Source organism: Psammomys obesus, unplaced genomic scaffold (assembly GCF_907164565.1).
Source record: "Psammomys obesus unplaced genomic scaffold, mPsaObe1.curated_primary_1811, whole genome shotgun sequence".
Taxonomy (NCBI): domain Eukaryota; kingdom Metazoa; phylum Chordata; class Mammalia; order Rodentia; family Muridae; genus Psammomys; species Psammomys obesus.
This window is the reverse complement of record NW_026585504.1, coordinates 62,823,158-62,838,858: the sequence shown is the minus strand read 5'-3', so window position 1 is coordinate 62,838,858 and position 15,701 is coordinate 62,823,158. Positions and strand designations below refer to the sequence as shown.

Below are 15,701 nucleotides of genomic sequence, written 5' to 3'. Positions count from 1 at the left end.
CTATAGGTTAAAGTGCACTTGAGACCAGGCTATGAAGAAAAGACTATTCCTAGAAAATAGGTGAAGATTCTACTGTTAGATTATAGCCATTAGTAGAAGCTGCCTATCAGAGTTGCCCTGCCTCCTCCTCCTTTCTTCTGTTATTTTCTATTCAGTTGTGAGTTCACTTGCACTAATTTCCTTAATATGGATGGAGTTGTGCTTTGAGAGAAACCATGGAAAGTCATTGTTAAGAATTCACTGGTTCTCAGTTGGAGTGAAGGTTCAGTCAGTACTGCTGTAGGCAGGAAGTCCTGTGTTAGACCCCCAGAATCATATAACAAAGGTAGACATGGTTATGCATTCTTGTAGTCCCAGAACTGGGGTAGCAGACACATGGGAAATCTTTAGGCCAACTCTAAGCTGTCCTCTGACCTCTTAGTTACACACACACACACACACACACACACACATGAATGCACATGTGCATGCACTTACACACAAAAGCTAGTACCACTTAGCGTGATAGAGCATGAGCATATCTCTGTGGATCCTATGGTATCCACTAATATCTACTCTACCTAATATCACAACATAATAACACTGGTTATAGATTCATATGCCTTGCAACCTTGCCCATTTGGTGGGCATTGGCAAAGAACTTGAGATTATTGGGTCTGAAACAAAGATCATTGTTTTTTTGTGGTAAGTCAAGTAGGATGGGCATCTTCATCTTTTAAGGGATTCCTTTGTTGTCAAGTAACGAAGAAGGAAAGCTCTGCCCAGGTGGGTGACTGCTCACACCGTGCTGCATGCACAGAGGGTCTTGCACCACAGGAACCCACATCTTTTCTTTCATGGAGAGGTGTGATTCCTCTTCTCAAGAGTTTACAGGACCAATATCTATTAATATTTTGTGAGACAAAACTCTGGCAAATGTGGAATACTGAATTGTGAACGATGAATAGAAAATGGACTTTCTTTGTTTTCATTTTTTTTTAACTTTTATTAATTATACTTCATTCACTTTGTATCCCCCCCATAAACCCCTCCCTCCTCCCCTCCAAATCCCAGCTTCTCTCCTTCTTCTTCTCGAATACCCCTCCCCAAATCCACTGATAGGGGAGGTCCCCCTCTCCATCCCTCTGATCCTAGTCTGTCAGATCTCATCAGGAGTGGCTGCACTGTCATCTTCTGTGGCCTGGTAAGGCTGCACCCCCCTCAGGGGGAGGTGATCAAAGAGCAGGCCAATCAGTTTATGTCAGAGGCAGTCCCTCATCCCATTACTATGGAACCCACTTGGACACTGAACTGCCATGGGCTACATCTGTGCAGGGGTTCTAGGTTATCTCCATGCATGGCATTTGGTTGGAGTATGAGTCTCTGGGAAGACACCTGTGTTCAAATTTTCTTGTTCTGTTGCTCTCTATGTGGAATTCCTGTCCTCTCCAGATCTTACTATTTCCCACTTCTTACATAAGATTCCATGCACTCTGCCCAACAGTTGGCCATAAGTCTCAGTGTCTGCTTTGATAGTCTGCAGGGCAGAGATTTTAGAGGCCCTCTGTGGCAGTTTCCTAACTTGTTTCCTGTTTTCTTCTTCTTCTGATGTTCATCCTCTTTGCCTTTTGGGATGGGGATTGAGCATTTTAGTCAGGGTCCTCCCTCTTGATTAGTTTAGATGTACAGATTTTAGTAGGTTTATCCTATATTGTATGTCTATATGAGTGAGTATATACTGTGTGTGTCTTTCTGCTTCTGGGATAGCTCACACAGGATGATATTTTCCACTTCCCACCATTTACTTGCAAATTTCATGATTTCCTTATTTTTCATTGTTGAGTAATATTCCATTGTGTAGATGTACCACAATTTCTGTATCTATTCTTCAGTTGAGGGGCATCTGGGCTGTTTCCAGCTTCTGGCTATTACAAATAAAGCTGCTACAAACATGGTTGAGCAAATTTCCTTATTGTGTACTTGAGCCTCTTTTGGATATATGCCTTGGAGTGGTATGGCTGGATCTTGAGGAAGCACTATTCCTAGTTGTCTGAGAAAGCGCCAGATTGATTTCCAGAGTGGTTGTACGAGTTTACATTCCCACCCGCAGTGGAAGAGGGTTCCCCTTTCTCCACAACCTCTCTAGCATGTGTTGTCACTTGAGTTTTTGATCTTGGCCATTTTTATGGGTGTAAGGTGAAATCTCAGGGTTGTTTTGATTTGCATTTCCCTAATGGCTAATGAAGATGAGCATTTCTTTAAGTGTTTTTCTGCCATTCGATATTCTTCTATTGAGAATTCTCTGTTTAGCTCTGTTCCCCATTTTTTAATTGGATTACTTGGTTTGCTGCTTTTCAGCTTCTTTAGTTTTTTTTTTTTTATATATATACTGGATATCAGTCCTCTGTCAGATAAAGGGTTGGTGAAGATTCTTTCCCAATCTGTAGGCATTCATTTTGTTTTGATGACGGAAAATGGACTTTCATAAGTGCCTTTTGTCTTAATAATGTAATGCACAAAAATGACTCTTTGTTTTATTGCATGTTCAGTGTTTGGGTTTCTCTCTGACTATTTTGAAATTTTCAGATGAACTGAAAATTGTCTAGTTAAATACAGTACAGCTCATAGTGGGCTATATCCTAATATAGTTAAGAAAAATCCCTCAGAGACACCCTCAGAGTCCAACCTAATAAGACAATCCCTACCTTAGTCTACCTTCCAAGATGAGTCAACATTGTTTCAAGTTGAAAAATAAATTAATGCCTTTTGGGCTCTCCTTCTCTGCCATTCCCAGGCAGTTGCCTGTGACTGAGACCAGCAGATCCTGAGGGGAGGAAATGGGAAGCAGGGAGTTCCTGGAGTGAAGAGATCTCAGGCAGCTGTGAACCTGTGAGAAACAGAATTCTCAGGAGGCAGACTTCAGTGATACAGCTTGTTTAATTGGGAAGCAGGGAAAAGACTATTTAAACCTTTGGGGAGTGGATTGAGGTCTTCAGAGTGAGTGTACTTCATTGCCCATGGCCAAAGTGCTGGGAAAGCCTTACTTGCATGAAGAATTCCAGCTGCTTGCTGGGCATGACTTTTTAAGGAGAGAATGTTAATCTGGCTGCCTGGCCATGTGATCACCTCAAGGGTGACAGAGGTAGGGTCTTAAGGCTATCTGCACTGGGACATGCAGGTTCAGGGCAGAGATAGAGGAGTCCTGCCTGTTCAAGAAATTTTCAGGGTTTGGATACACCTAGACCTCACTCTTGCTCTTGGCTGGCTCCCCCAGTTGCATGGCTCCTTGGCTCCACGAAGTAACTATCATATACTTTCACAATAAATCTTTTTAATAACATACAAAACCAAAAACAAAAATCTGCATGGTAGAACCTAAAGGAGTTTAATATTGAGTTAGTGGGTAAATGACTCTTTTTCTCTCAAGGACATTTCTTGCATGTCTTCCTTTATTCAACAAGGAAAACAGGCTCCTACTCAGTACTAGATACAAAATCAAAGAAACAACAAAAATGCCCACAATAAAACACTAACCCAGTGCCCATGAGAAATTTGCTTTCATCTAAGAATTATAATTTACTACACAGGACAAGAGTCTATTTAACACAACTCCTGTGCTGAGTAAATCAGTCTAGAATAAAGGTATGAGGTAAAAACTAAGCTGTACATTATAGGGATAGTTGGTAAGAAGTTTAAGTGAACTTGAGTGAGTTTATGGATGGGGGTTCATAATCATTTAGGAAAATAGAAAAATGTATCTGCTTCTCTTTGGGTAACATAGAAGACTGCCAACAAGGACTGTTCATTCACCCTATGAGGCTCTCCATGCCCTATCAATGAAGACTAATTATCACAATCCTGTAAGTCAGTGAAGAGTTAATTGAAGATGTTTTCTCTCTTGATTGATTTTTATGAACTATACTATTCATTACAAATTCTATCCACCTCCTCTTCTGATGCTTATTGTCAAGTTATTAAATATAATAAATGATAAAATATTACAAGAAATTTTAAGCTTGAAATTAATTGGGAATGTCAACTACAAATCACTTGCAAGGGAATAAGAAGGTTATAAGCAAGGCTATAAATTGCAAAATTATACAAATCTATACCATATACCCAATGTCAGGAAGAATGTTTGGAACTGACCAATGGGTGATACTGTAATTTGGAGATCTTCACAGTTGCATTAATAAATGAATAAATAATAAAATAATGAATAATAGAAATGTAAGACTTGAAGCACTCTAACAACTTCAGACTGTATACTCTTGTGCTCTCGGTTTGCTTTTTATCCTCTCATTCTAACTTGTCTTTTCCTACTGTTTTCCTTTTTTGTTCTTTGCCTGGAATAAAGGCATGTGACATTAGTAGCTGTTTAGATTTACACATGTAGATAGAAAATGAGTAATGTAAAATATTTCTTTATTATCCTAAATTGATACAGACAGGTAGATGATAGTTGAGTATGAACACAGGTAGATAGATAACTGAAAATAGACAATAGATGATCTATAGATAAAAATAGGTGAATAGATAAATTATAGATAGGTTGATAGACAGACAGATACACAGCAATAGAAGATAGATCATTTTAGAAAGAGCAGTACATGATGAACAAATGTTAGAGATACAGAGATAAATGGTAGATAAGCAGATGATAAACAAATACACATACAGATATGTGAGTAGGCAGATGAATGATATATAGATTATACATATATGATAGATAAATAGACAGTGATGAATGTAAGAAGAGATCTATATCAACAGCAAGCAGCTGATCAAGATTCATAGATTAAATAAAATTAAACACGACAGCAACGGGACGTGGATTTTAATGAGCTTCATTACAGTGCAGTCTGTGTCTAAGGATGTCCTGACACTACAATTTGCTCAGTCTAAACAAATAACTTTGTCTGGTGAATATACTTGCACAAAAACCCATGGGCTTGGCCTACAGTCTCCTTTGGAGACTAGAGAAAAATAATTACCAGCCCTAGAAATTCAGCTGGTGGAAAGTATCAAGGCACCTCTAATCTGCATTCAACAATTCTCCAGAGCCTTCACATGCAAGTCCGAGACCACCTCTTGGGTTAAGGAGGAAAATTCATCTGGTTGTGTGAATCCAGTAGTAGATCTTTAGTAATGAACAGAGCATGATAAGTGTACCAGAACATAGAAATCCTCTCTGCCTACCAACATGTAACCAAGATTATATGTAATCTTGTATGTATCAACTTGTAGATTCTCCTAAGTGATCTCTTAGTTTCTTTTCCTATTGCTGTGGTAAAATGCTCTGACAAAAGAGCTTAAGGGAGAAAGGGTCTGTGTTAGCCTCAGGCTCCAAGTTCAATCCATCATAGCAGGGAAGTCCATGCAGGCAGGGACTTGAAGCAATGTTAACACTGCATCCAAGTAAGGAAACTGAGAAATAAATGCAGATCCTGGGCATACTTTATCCTTGTTATTCAATTTATGATCCCAACTCAGGAAAGATGCCATTCACACTTTAAGGTGGGTCTCCTCAGGTTGATTAACATAATCAAGATAACCCCCCACAGGTTATTCGAGATTCCTTCAAGTTGACAATTAGCAGGAAATCATTGTGAGTAGGAAATGTGTTCCTGCTGTCTTGTGAATTATAGAAAGCGAGAAGGCAGGTAACTGACCATAATGTGTGACTATAAGAGAAAGTACAGATGCCATTCCAAGGACAATCACAAGACGAATTTGAATCACTAGAAAATCTAGACTTGTTTAAGGAAATGAGAAATACCGTTACTTAGCACTCTCTCTTGTCTAACAGCCGTTCTGCCATTTGCAGACAGAAAGCTTATTTGTCTCCAAACAAACCAAAAATAACAACTTAGTGCTAACTATCAGCAGAAAGGAATGGTCTACTCTTTCCTGTGCCAATAACCATTCAGTGAATGCTGTTCTTTAACGATGCCAATGAGGTGCCTCTTGCTGCTAAGCCTGATGACCTGCGTTTGATCCCCAGGCTACATGTGGTAACAGGCTAGAACCAACCTCTCAGTTTGTCCTCTGACCTCCACACAAATGTCATAATAAATGAGCACCTATACACAACACCACACACACACACACACACACACACACTTCTGTTATTTAAAAAGTAAATTATGGCCTGACAAGATGTCTCAGCAGATAAAGCCCTTGAGGACCACGGCTCACATCCAAAACATGCACTTAAAAGTCAGACAGCCTGTAGTAGCCTGGCTATAATCCTACAACTTAGGGAATAAAGATAGGAGATTCCCCAGGCAAGCTAAGTAGCCAGGTTCAACAAGAGATCCTACTTAACACATAAAGAGAAGAAGAGTTATGGAAGACATCCAACATCAATTTCGGGCTTCCGCATGCATGCACACACAATTGTACTTGTACCTACTTGCACCAACATGTCCACCTATTCATTTATAATCACGCTTACATGCATGCCGCCCCCATCCCCATCGTAAGATAATCACAAAATCTGTACTGAGCTTGTAGTGGGTAAAACAATAAGATATCTTACATTTTCAAGTCGTTTCACTGTCACAGCTCAGAGCCACATAGAAAAATCATCCTTAGGAAAAATCACCTGCATTGTTTTATTGCCTCAATGGCCTTATATATGTCACCAAGGCTGTGAGGTGAAAGGAAGACGTGAGGTGTGTAAATATAACAAGCAGAGAGACTCTCTCAGACTGCAACTCAGTATGAATGAGCTGTTTGTCAATATCCCTGGGTCTCTGGTGAGCACCAGCAATGACTCTGAGGATATTGCAACTCTGTCTCCTTCCACCAGAGATCATAATTGGGCTATGAATTTTTATAACAGGAGAGTCTTCCTGTAGCAGTCAGAGAGTGACAGAAAGTTTAGTTAACAGTAAAAAGAGCTCAGAACAGGCTGAGTGGCCAGCATGGGTATCACTTAAATAGGCAATGCCTTTTTCTTCCCATCTTCATCTTTTTTTTTCTTTTAAAACAAACATCTGTTACAGCTTACTGGCTAGATCTTCTGCAATATGCAGCTCATTTCTGAATGTTGCTCACTGTACTGGTTTTCTGCCCAAGGACATGAGAGGCTCTCTGGCACCATGGGGGAATTTCAGAAGCCGATGGAGGTGAGGAGAGGTAATTTATAAATCGAAACCAAATGATAGCAAACGGTATGAGCTAAAGTTGTGTCTTCATGTGCAATGAGCTAATTGGACCCATTTCATGTCAGGTCTCTGAAGCTCAGCTTATCAACCTCTTCTTCCTGATGCTCTGCTCATTATAGACACTCAATGGGGGACCAGCACCTGCTGGGAAAAGTCCTCTGAAGGTAGGTTATTTGTGACAAAGCAGATTTACTTCAGGAAAAAGAGAGAAGAGAAAGGGAGCAGCTATGCAAGTAGCTGTTTTCAGGGTCACATTTGTTTTATCTAGCTTATCTGCATTTGAAGAGTTTGTCTCTGCTCTATAAAATCTCTAGGCATTTTTGTCTTTCTCTGACATATCAGAGTTTAACTGGGCTTTATTTATTACTTGGTTGCCGATAGAGAGTAAATTTTACGTCTTTGTCCCTGTGTCTCTACTTTGAAAAGGAAGATTAGAACAGATAGAACTTTCCTATTTCTGGAACAATCTATCTTTGCCACTGACTCTGAGATATTTTAATAATATCTTGAGCCAATTCACTCATTATCTTCTTTCATAACCTGTCTTCAATGATTCAGCATCATATTCTAAAGGGAAAGGAGACAGAAACAGTGTATGGATCTCACCTCTGAGATGGCGGCACTCAGCTGTGGATATACAGTAGAGATGCAGGCAGTTCAGTATGTGGGAAGGTTTTGGGTGTCTCTAGGAATACCCATGAGTACATGGAGTAGGCAGCTTTGTATATTGTGTCTTCATGGGAACCTGATCCTGGAATTTGGAGTCATTCAGTTTTCATGGTGCAATGGTGGAATTGAATTTAGTAAATTATTTTGAATAAAAGGGTCGGCTATCTATCACAATACATACACAACCCTTAATAGGAGTATTTTACTGGTGACCTCACTGGGTGTTTCTAAGTTGCGAGAACATTGCCACTCATCACTGCAACTGTAAATGGCTGTCCTTACCTACTCACAAGTGGTAGAGTGTCTATCCTTTAGATCCTCCACGAGACAAAATAAGAAAAAGTACTCAGAGACACTCCAAAAATGTATTACATTTTACCTTATTTTACAATTCTGCTGTGCATATGAGCGTTGTATGTGTATGAAAGAGTTCTTGAGTGTGCGTGTGTTGCTGAGGAACACCCAGGCACATATGTGAGGAGCCCAGAGGTTCACATCTGCTGTCTCTTCTATTGTTCCCTGCCTTATTATTTTACCCACTGCCCCCCCCAAACTTGTATCTTGCTGATTCAACAAGACCGGCTTGCCAGCAAGTGCCAGGGATCCTCCTCTACCTGCTTCCCCAGCTAGGGGATTCCAGGCATGGAGCCTGCAAAGGACTTTCTAGGTGAGTGCTTGGGGTCAGAACTCAGGTCCTAGCCTGTGCAGCAAACACTTGTTAAGGAGTCATTTCCCTAACCTCATTACAAAGCTTTTTATTATCAGCACTGCCTTGTCAATTAAAATTTAATTTTACATTTATGAATCCTAAAGATACTAATAAAGTAATATAATTACCATAAAAGTAAGTGTAATAAGAAACTACTGGAAAATTTATAGGTAAAGCTCTTTTGTGGGCTAACACACCTTTTCTTTAAAAAAATTAATTTATATTATTTTGAGAATTTTGTACTTGAGTATCGCATGCACATCAGCACCACCCCTCCTTTCTCCCTCCAATTCCTCTCCTGTCCAATTTCATTACAGAATCTATGGCCTCTTCTTTTTTAGTTACTATTTAATTAATTACTATATATATATATATATATATATATTCTACTTTTATTTCCCCCACTAAGTTGTAAAGATAGGGAAATAATTTATCACTCCAGAGACACTTTTTGATTGACACAAATGAACATATAAAACCGTGCAGATTTAGAGCCAGAGGAAAATCTTAATAGTGATCGACTGTGAAAAGTTTAATTTTACTTGGTAGAGAAGCAGGTGTGGGGTATCACTGGCTTCACCTGGCTCTTGGCGCTATGGTAGTGTAGTGGGAGCAAACTTCTGCCAGCCTGTGCCTGGCTACCACAGGCGCGAGTGCTGACTGTCTTAGACGTGTCTATGGATATTTGGTTATGAGTTAGTATTTGTGCCTTTGTCATCGATGATGCCGTAATCATTGGAACTGCAAACACTTCTTAGAAGGAAAAGCCTTCTTTTATTTTTCCTGAACAGTGTGTCTTTCCTTTCAGTAAAAATTAAGTTGTAGCTGGATGTGATGGCACATACTTTTAGTTCCAGCACTTGGGGAGGCAGAGGCAGACAGATACCTATGAGTTTGAGGACAGCCTATTCTACAAAGGTAGTCCAGGACAGCCAAGGCTACAGAGAGCAACCCTGTCTCTGAAGAAAAAAAAAAAATATATATATATATATAGATATATAGATAGATATAGATATAGATATATATTAAATTGGAACTAAAAAAGCTAACATTGTAATTTAAGTGTTTCATTCTTCACATTTGAGAGAGAGAGAGATATTTTACTTGGGAAAGGCAATTTACATGTGATTGAGTTTCCAAAGTTTAAACTGTAAGAATCCACTGCAAAGACTCAAAGTAGCTATCCTTAAAAATATGATTCTCTCCCAGGCACCCGAGTTAGTGAAGCATGTAACAATTTATGTCTTGATTTGTAAGTAAAGTAAATTTATACTGAATACTAAAAATGGATGCAAGTTCAGCCATTGACTTCAATCCAATAAGTTATCCTAAATGGAAGCCGCTATTCCTGCTGTGTACTTGCACCATGTGAAAGAAATCTGTTATAAACTAAGTTCCCTCACGTTGAGCAAATTGTCCAAAATGGAAATGCTTGAGACGACTCATACACTTCAGTAATGAAGAGAGGAGCGGAATGTAAAGATGGAGGCATTTTCTGAATAATATGTGCTCTCTCCTCAACCCCTCTAACGATACAGGAGGGGGAGAAATCCGGGCTGCCAGATTTATGGGCTAGTTATTTTACTTGTATTTCATTTTTATGTGTGCTTTATACTTTTACAACAAGTAAAATTATTCCCATCAAAAAGTTATTTCTACTGAAACAGAACAAATAGAACATTCACAGGAAGCCCAGGATCACAGATGTTTGTAAAGTAAAGATTTCTCTTCACCCAGAGTTCTTATTATGACTGCTTGAGGGTAAACATATATATATATATATTTGTCGTAGCACAATTGACAATACTGACAGCTGACAAGTGGAGAAGATGGACAGAGTAACCAGGGCAGGAAGAGTGACAGCCCTTAGGTAACCACGCCCACTCATGGCTGTCTGAGTGTCTCTGTTCTTTTCTGCTGGTCTGGCTTTCCCCAGCTACTGAATTTATCCACGCACCAGCTGGCAACATGGCTCTTTAGGTAAGGACGCTTGCTGAAAATCATAAACAGCAGAGTTCAATCCCCAGAACCAACTTGGTGGAAGGGGAAAACCATCGCGTGAATAGTTGCCTCGCTTTTGCCTTTTCACTGATGAGCAATCCTCAGTGGAACCAGAAATCAGGGACTAGGACATGGCGTGTGCTCCATTTACCAAAAGTACCTCGGACAGAGCCACCTGCAGGTACATGTGGCTGAAATTAGTGACCTTTGATAATTATAGTCCAAAGTGCTCCACTTCTAAACTAGGCTGACTTTCTGATTTTTAACACGGCTTCAGGTGTTAAGTTTAAGCTCCTGCACACAGGTGGAAGGCGAATGGAGAGGATTGGCGCCTTAATCTGTCCCTTGCTATCCCCCCTCCCCTTATAGTGTGTTTCTGTCCAATGCAGGCGCAGGGAAACATATTTGGAATGGCTTGAATAAAACTTAAAATGTGAAGGGATTTCTGAAAAGGTATCTAGGAAAAAGACTGTGGAAAGAAGAATCATGTGTCGTTAATGTCATTTTTCACAAACCTTTAGGGATTCCATTGCGTTACCCAGGCAGCCATCTAGGGAATCCAGGCTGGAGGTTAAAGCCTTTCTATTGCCTTAAGTCAGCGGAGGCACAGCCTCAGGGCACCGTGTGGGACAAACGTCTCCCTTGCAGACAGGTGTTGCACACACCCAGTGGAGCTCCAGGCGGGGATTCCAGCCCCCCCCCCCCCGCCATCCCCTCCACCCCCACCGCCCTGCTACCCCTGCTTTCTCGAAGTGCTGGAGCATGCCTAGTGGCCGCTCTGGAGCCGCCGAGGGTTTTTGCATCGGCTCACACTCCGCTTCTCCGGGTTTTATCCGGAGCCCGCGAGGGGGGTGGGCGGGGGGCCGGGGGAGCCCGCAGAGCCCGGCGGCCTGGGCTACACGAGTGGGGAGTGCGTGCGGGGCTGTGTCTCCCGCGCGCTTGACGGTTGCTCGGGAGATGCTGGAGCGCAGAGCCTGGCTGCTGCTACTGCTGCTGCTGCACCTGGCGCGCTGAGCACCGCGCGGGGAGCCCCCGGGGCCGGCGGCCGTGCGGGCGCGCGGGTGGCGGACTGCGGTAGAATGAAAGCCTGGCTCCTCCGGCGTTGCAAGCCACCGCTCCGGCCCGATCAGGCGCTGGCAGCCAGCCGCCCGCCGCTCCACTAACTTGCCACTTGGTCGCGTCTGGTGTCTGCGTTCTCGGGTGGTGGTGGTGGGGGGCGGGGACAGTGGGGAGTCCGAGTATCTGCGGTAGCCAAAAAGAGGGATCCTGCAAAAGGGGGGAGCCTGCTTGCCTCTGCTGCTGCTCTCCATCCCCTCCCTGGCGCTCCCCTCCCCCCACCCCATCGCTGCCGCCGCTCTTCTCTTCCGCCAATTTCAAGAGCGACGGGGCGTCTGTGACATGAGATCGCTTGCCAAGTGACGGTCCCCGTGTGAAGTGCCGGCGAGGAAGTGTGGGCTCCAACGCGGGCGGCCAGGGGATGACAGCCATGAAGCAGGAGCAACAACCCGCCCCCGGGGCCAGGGCAACACAGTCGCAGCCAGCCGACCAGGTGAGAGTTGGCCTCTCGGGATTATCTCTCCGGGGAGGGGTGGCTCCAGTCAGCCATCCCGCACCCCCTAGTCCCTCAAGATCGGCTCCCACCCTTGCTTCTCTTCATCCTCCTTCCGCCCTACTCCCAGGCTCTCTCGCTTCATCTATGGACCCAGCAGGAACTTAGAGCATCCTAGTGCGCTCTGGGGCCGGGAGACGGGATGCTTAAGGTGGAGAGCGTCGGGGAAGGGGGCAGAGAGGTAAAGGCTGGAGATGTACCCCAGGTGCCCCAGCAGAAAGGCTGCCATGGGAGAGAGAAGTGATCTGGTCTCAGCCCTGGGGAGTCTTGACTTCTCGTGAACGCATTTTGGATAGACCTAGCGCGATCCTGGAGACCGTGCACAGGTCCAGCCCTGTCTCACTGTGGCGCAAACGCGCGCTGGTCAGAGATACTGAAGTAGGGAAACGACCTTTAAGCTAGCAGAGTTTCCTTTCTTTTTTCTTTTGAGGGGACTGAGGTGGAAAAGCTAGGTGGGAGAGGAGGACAGAGCTTCTCTGGTCTGCTGAGCAGAAACAAGCATACCGGAGTAGAAAGGCATTTATTTTCGGGGTGGAGGTGGCAAGGCAGATTCTGGCTTTAGTGGTTTGTTGGGTCCAGATATGTCGTATCTGCATAAGTAAGGTGCCCTGTATTGGCTGAAAGGTTATTACTGTCCCTTTTTGCGTCCTTCAGTACCTTCCACCCTCCCCCCCCCCCCTTTTTTTTTTTTTTTTTGGTTATTATTGTTTAGGTTTTTTGACAGTATGTAGCTTAATGTTATGGAGAGATGTCTGTCTTCCCTGTGTCTGGTTCGGGGCAGATTTGAGAGTTGGGTCACGCTTTTTCCTAAAGTTGGAGGGGTCAGGAGCGTGGCGATGCTCCATCAAGGAGGAGGGGGTCTGTGAAGAGCCTGCCGGAGATGCAGTCACGTTTACATCAATTACAACTGGACTAAGAGAGCCGTACTTGGTCAGCGCAATACTCTGACGCTAGAGGACCCCCGCAGCGAGATGCGGGGAGGTGGAGCAGGTAGAGCTCCCCGTCCAAGAAGCGCACTGTCTGTCCAAGGCTGCTAGAGGCGTTCCCGGCAGACACTCTCAGCTCGTCGTTAGAAGTGGGGTGACTGGGCCGGGGGAAGGTGCAAGGAAGCTAGACCCAGCGCTTCAGTTCTTGGTATGCTAAACACTGAATCTGCCTCGGAGGAGCTGTCCAAATTGCCCAGGAGCGATGCTGAAGCAAAGGAAGGGATGCCAGGGACTCTGTTATTAATATTCTAGTCTTGGTCATCTCTTCTGGCTTCTGGTCTCTTTCCTCCCTTTCTCTCCCCTTCCCATATCTCCGAACATGTGTTTCACACAGGTGGAAAAAATTCAGTGTTTTACAGCTCTATGTTTACGGAGGTAAAATTTGCAGATTTCTGTGAAGCTTTGGTTGCCCTCAACCATCCATTCTGGTCCTTAGATAAGAGTGCAAAGATTAAAGCTTTATTCCAGAATGTTCCCTCTTCTCATACCTCTCCTCTGCCCCCTTCCTTACCAGCACACACAACCATGTAGAGACTGTTTAGCAGACTTATTTAAAACTATGTTAGGAGAGGAGCATGGATGTGACATTTCCCCTTCAATCTGAAGTCCTTAAATTTCATCAACAAGGCTTGGGCTCTTGACTGCTATTGGAGTGATGTGACCGATAAGAATGATTAGTCAGGAGTGAGTCCACACATGAAAAATTTTGCTCACTAACCTGTGACACCAGCTGGTAACTCGAGGTGCTGCAGACTGCTCCTGTAAAGGTGGGGGTGGCTTGCAAGAGGCAAGCAGACACACAGAAGCACATTGTGTGTGTGCATGGCAAATCCCTTTGTCAGAATCAACCTGACACTTAAAATTCACATGGTAATAGAGGTTCAGGCTTGAATTCCTTTCTTTCTAAGTTTGCATATTTTAATGGCTACCCCGGATATTCAGGGCATGGTCATCTGCAGAACACTAGTTCAGGTTGGGCGCTTTTAAGAAATTCTGTCCTTGCACGTGGTTCCAAAGTGTGAGTGGCATATATTCCACACGTGCATTAGAAGAGGTTGATTTTATAAATGCAAGGTCGGATTGATATAATTATGTAGGTAGCCTCATGGGAATCTCTCAGAAACTCCTGGGGGACCCCTATAACCAGCACTCTCTTTGTCTGAGGATTAACACATGAAATGATGGCTGTATACCGTGGGTGATTGTTGTGAATACTTATGTTACAGTCTGAAGGCCACAAAGAATTGGACAGTCAGTCACTATGCCTTGAATTTCAAATTGTCAGACAATGTTCAGACCATATAGATATGCTAGAATAATAGTGTTGGCTATGATACTTCCAAATAAAAATCCACAATTAACTTGTCCCTTTGTGCAGTTCTACTCAGTGGTTAAACAGGAGGCACGTTCCAGCCACTCTCTCACTGGGTATTGATTCTGAATGATTTAGATTTCTGAATGTTGTCCAAAAGGTCTTTCATTTTCTGTGATAGAGATTTTCATGAGCCTCAAAGATGCCTTGTCCTGTGGCATCCGACACCTATGTATATTTGGCACAGGGCAAGAAGAGTGATTCCTGGCATGGCAGTGGTTAGGGGTCATAGAATCTGGTTATCTGACCAGAGGCAGCCCCTCCAGAAAAAAGCAGCAGGGGCTGCACATTTTTAAGTATTTTGAATCATTGCTAATATATTTATCATTTTACTCATCACTCTTTTTAAATAGCCATTGATTCATTTATTTTTATAAGACTGATTACAATAGATATTTTTGTTGTCATAATACTCTACATTATAAAATGTTCAAAAAGAAACATTCGGGCACGGATAGCTACAGTCACTCCCACTTACTGTGATCAGTCCCTCACTTTGTATTGATGGCTCTAAGGGTATTCAGTGGCCAATTAGAGCTCATTGCCATCTGAGGACAGCCATGTCTCAAGCACTTGCCGGGTGTGCTCTGATATTCTTGAGCTAAGCGACGTTTTGAGGTCCATTTTGTAGTTATTTCCATTTTAGGGATGATATAAATGCTCCCTCCCCTTTTTTTTAAAGTTAAGCCGCTTAACCAAACTTGTCTTAAGAAATGGTGACATGATAGACTTGGCTCATTTAAATCTAACCTCCTAACTTCTACGCAATCATGACAACATAGTCTCATGAGAACAGGCAAAATGATTGCAAAGTTTGCTTTGTGCATGTGTGCACAGATTACCTTGAAGGGTAAATGGATGTATCTCTCTTTGAATCATCAACCACTGTGTAAATGTTGCCCTTTGAAACATTAACAGTTAACTAGACATATAGTTAAATAATCTATAAACTATGAAACAAATCAGGTAGATCATAGCAAATACATTATGAACTTTTAAAAACGTTTCTATCACTCTTCACTAGTAGTGAGGGGGTTCCCAAGGTTTGTGAGGAGAGTTCAGCAAGGCGAGGTTTCGAATTTGTTCTCAGTCCACCAGGTGGCGCCCTTCTGCTGACACCAATGGGGACAGTTACTGCCTGAATGCTAGATTGTCTTCTCAACACCAAAACACAAAACAAAACCAAAAACAACTGTGGGAGCAC

At 42.9% G+C, this 15,701-nt stretch overlaps 1 protein-coding gene across 1 annotated transcript in view; it reads left to right on the top strand.

The window, feature by feature from the left end:
• The first annotated feature begins 11,665 nt into the window (after nucleotides 1-11,665).
• Nucleotides 11,666-15,701, top strand: part of Dpp10 (dipeptidyl peptidase like 10) — a 706,326-nt gene continuing 702,290 nt past the window's right edge. The window contains exon 1 of the mRNA XM_055601904.1: nucleotides 11,666-12,079. Within this exon, the coding sequence (XP_055457879.1) occupies nucleotides 12,008-12,079 (72 nt within the window). The 5' untranslated portion in view covers nucleotides 11,666-12,007. The remainder of the gene's footprint in view (nucleotides 12,080-15,701) is intronic.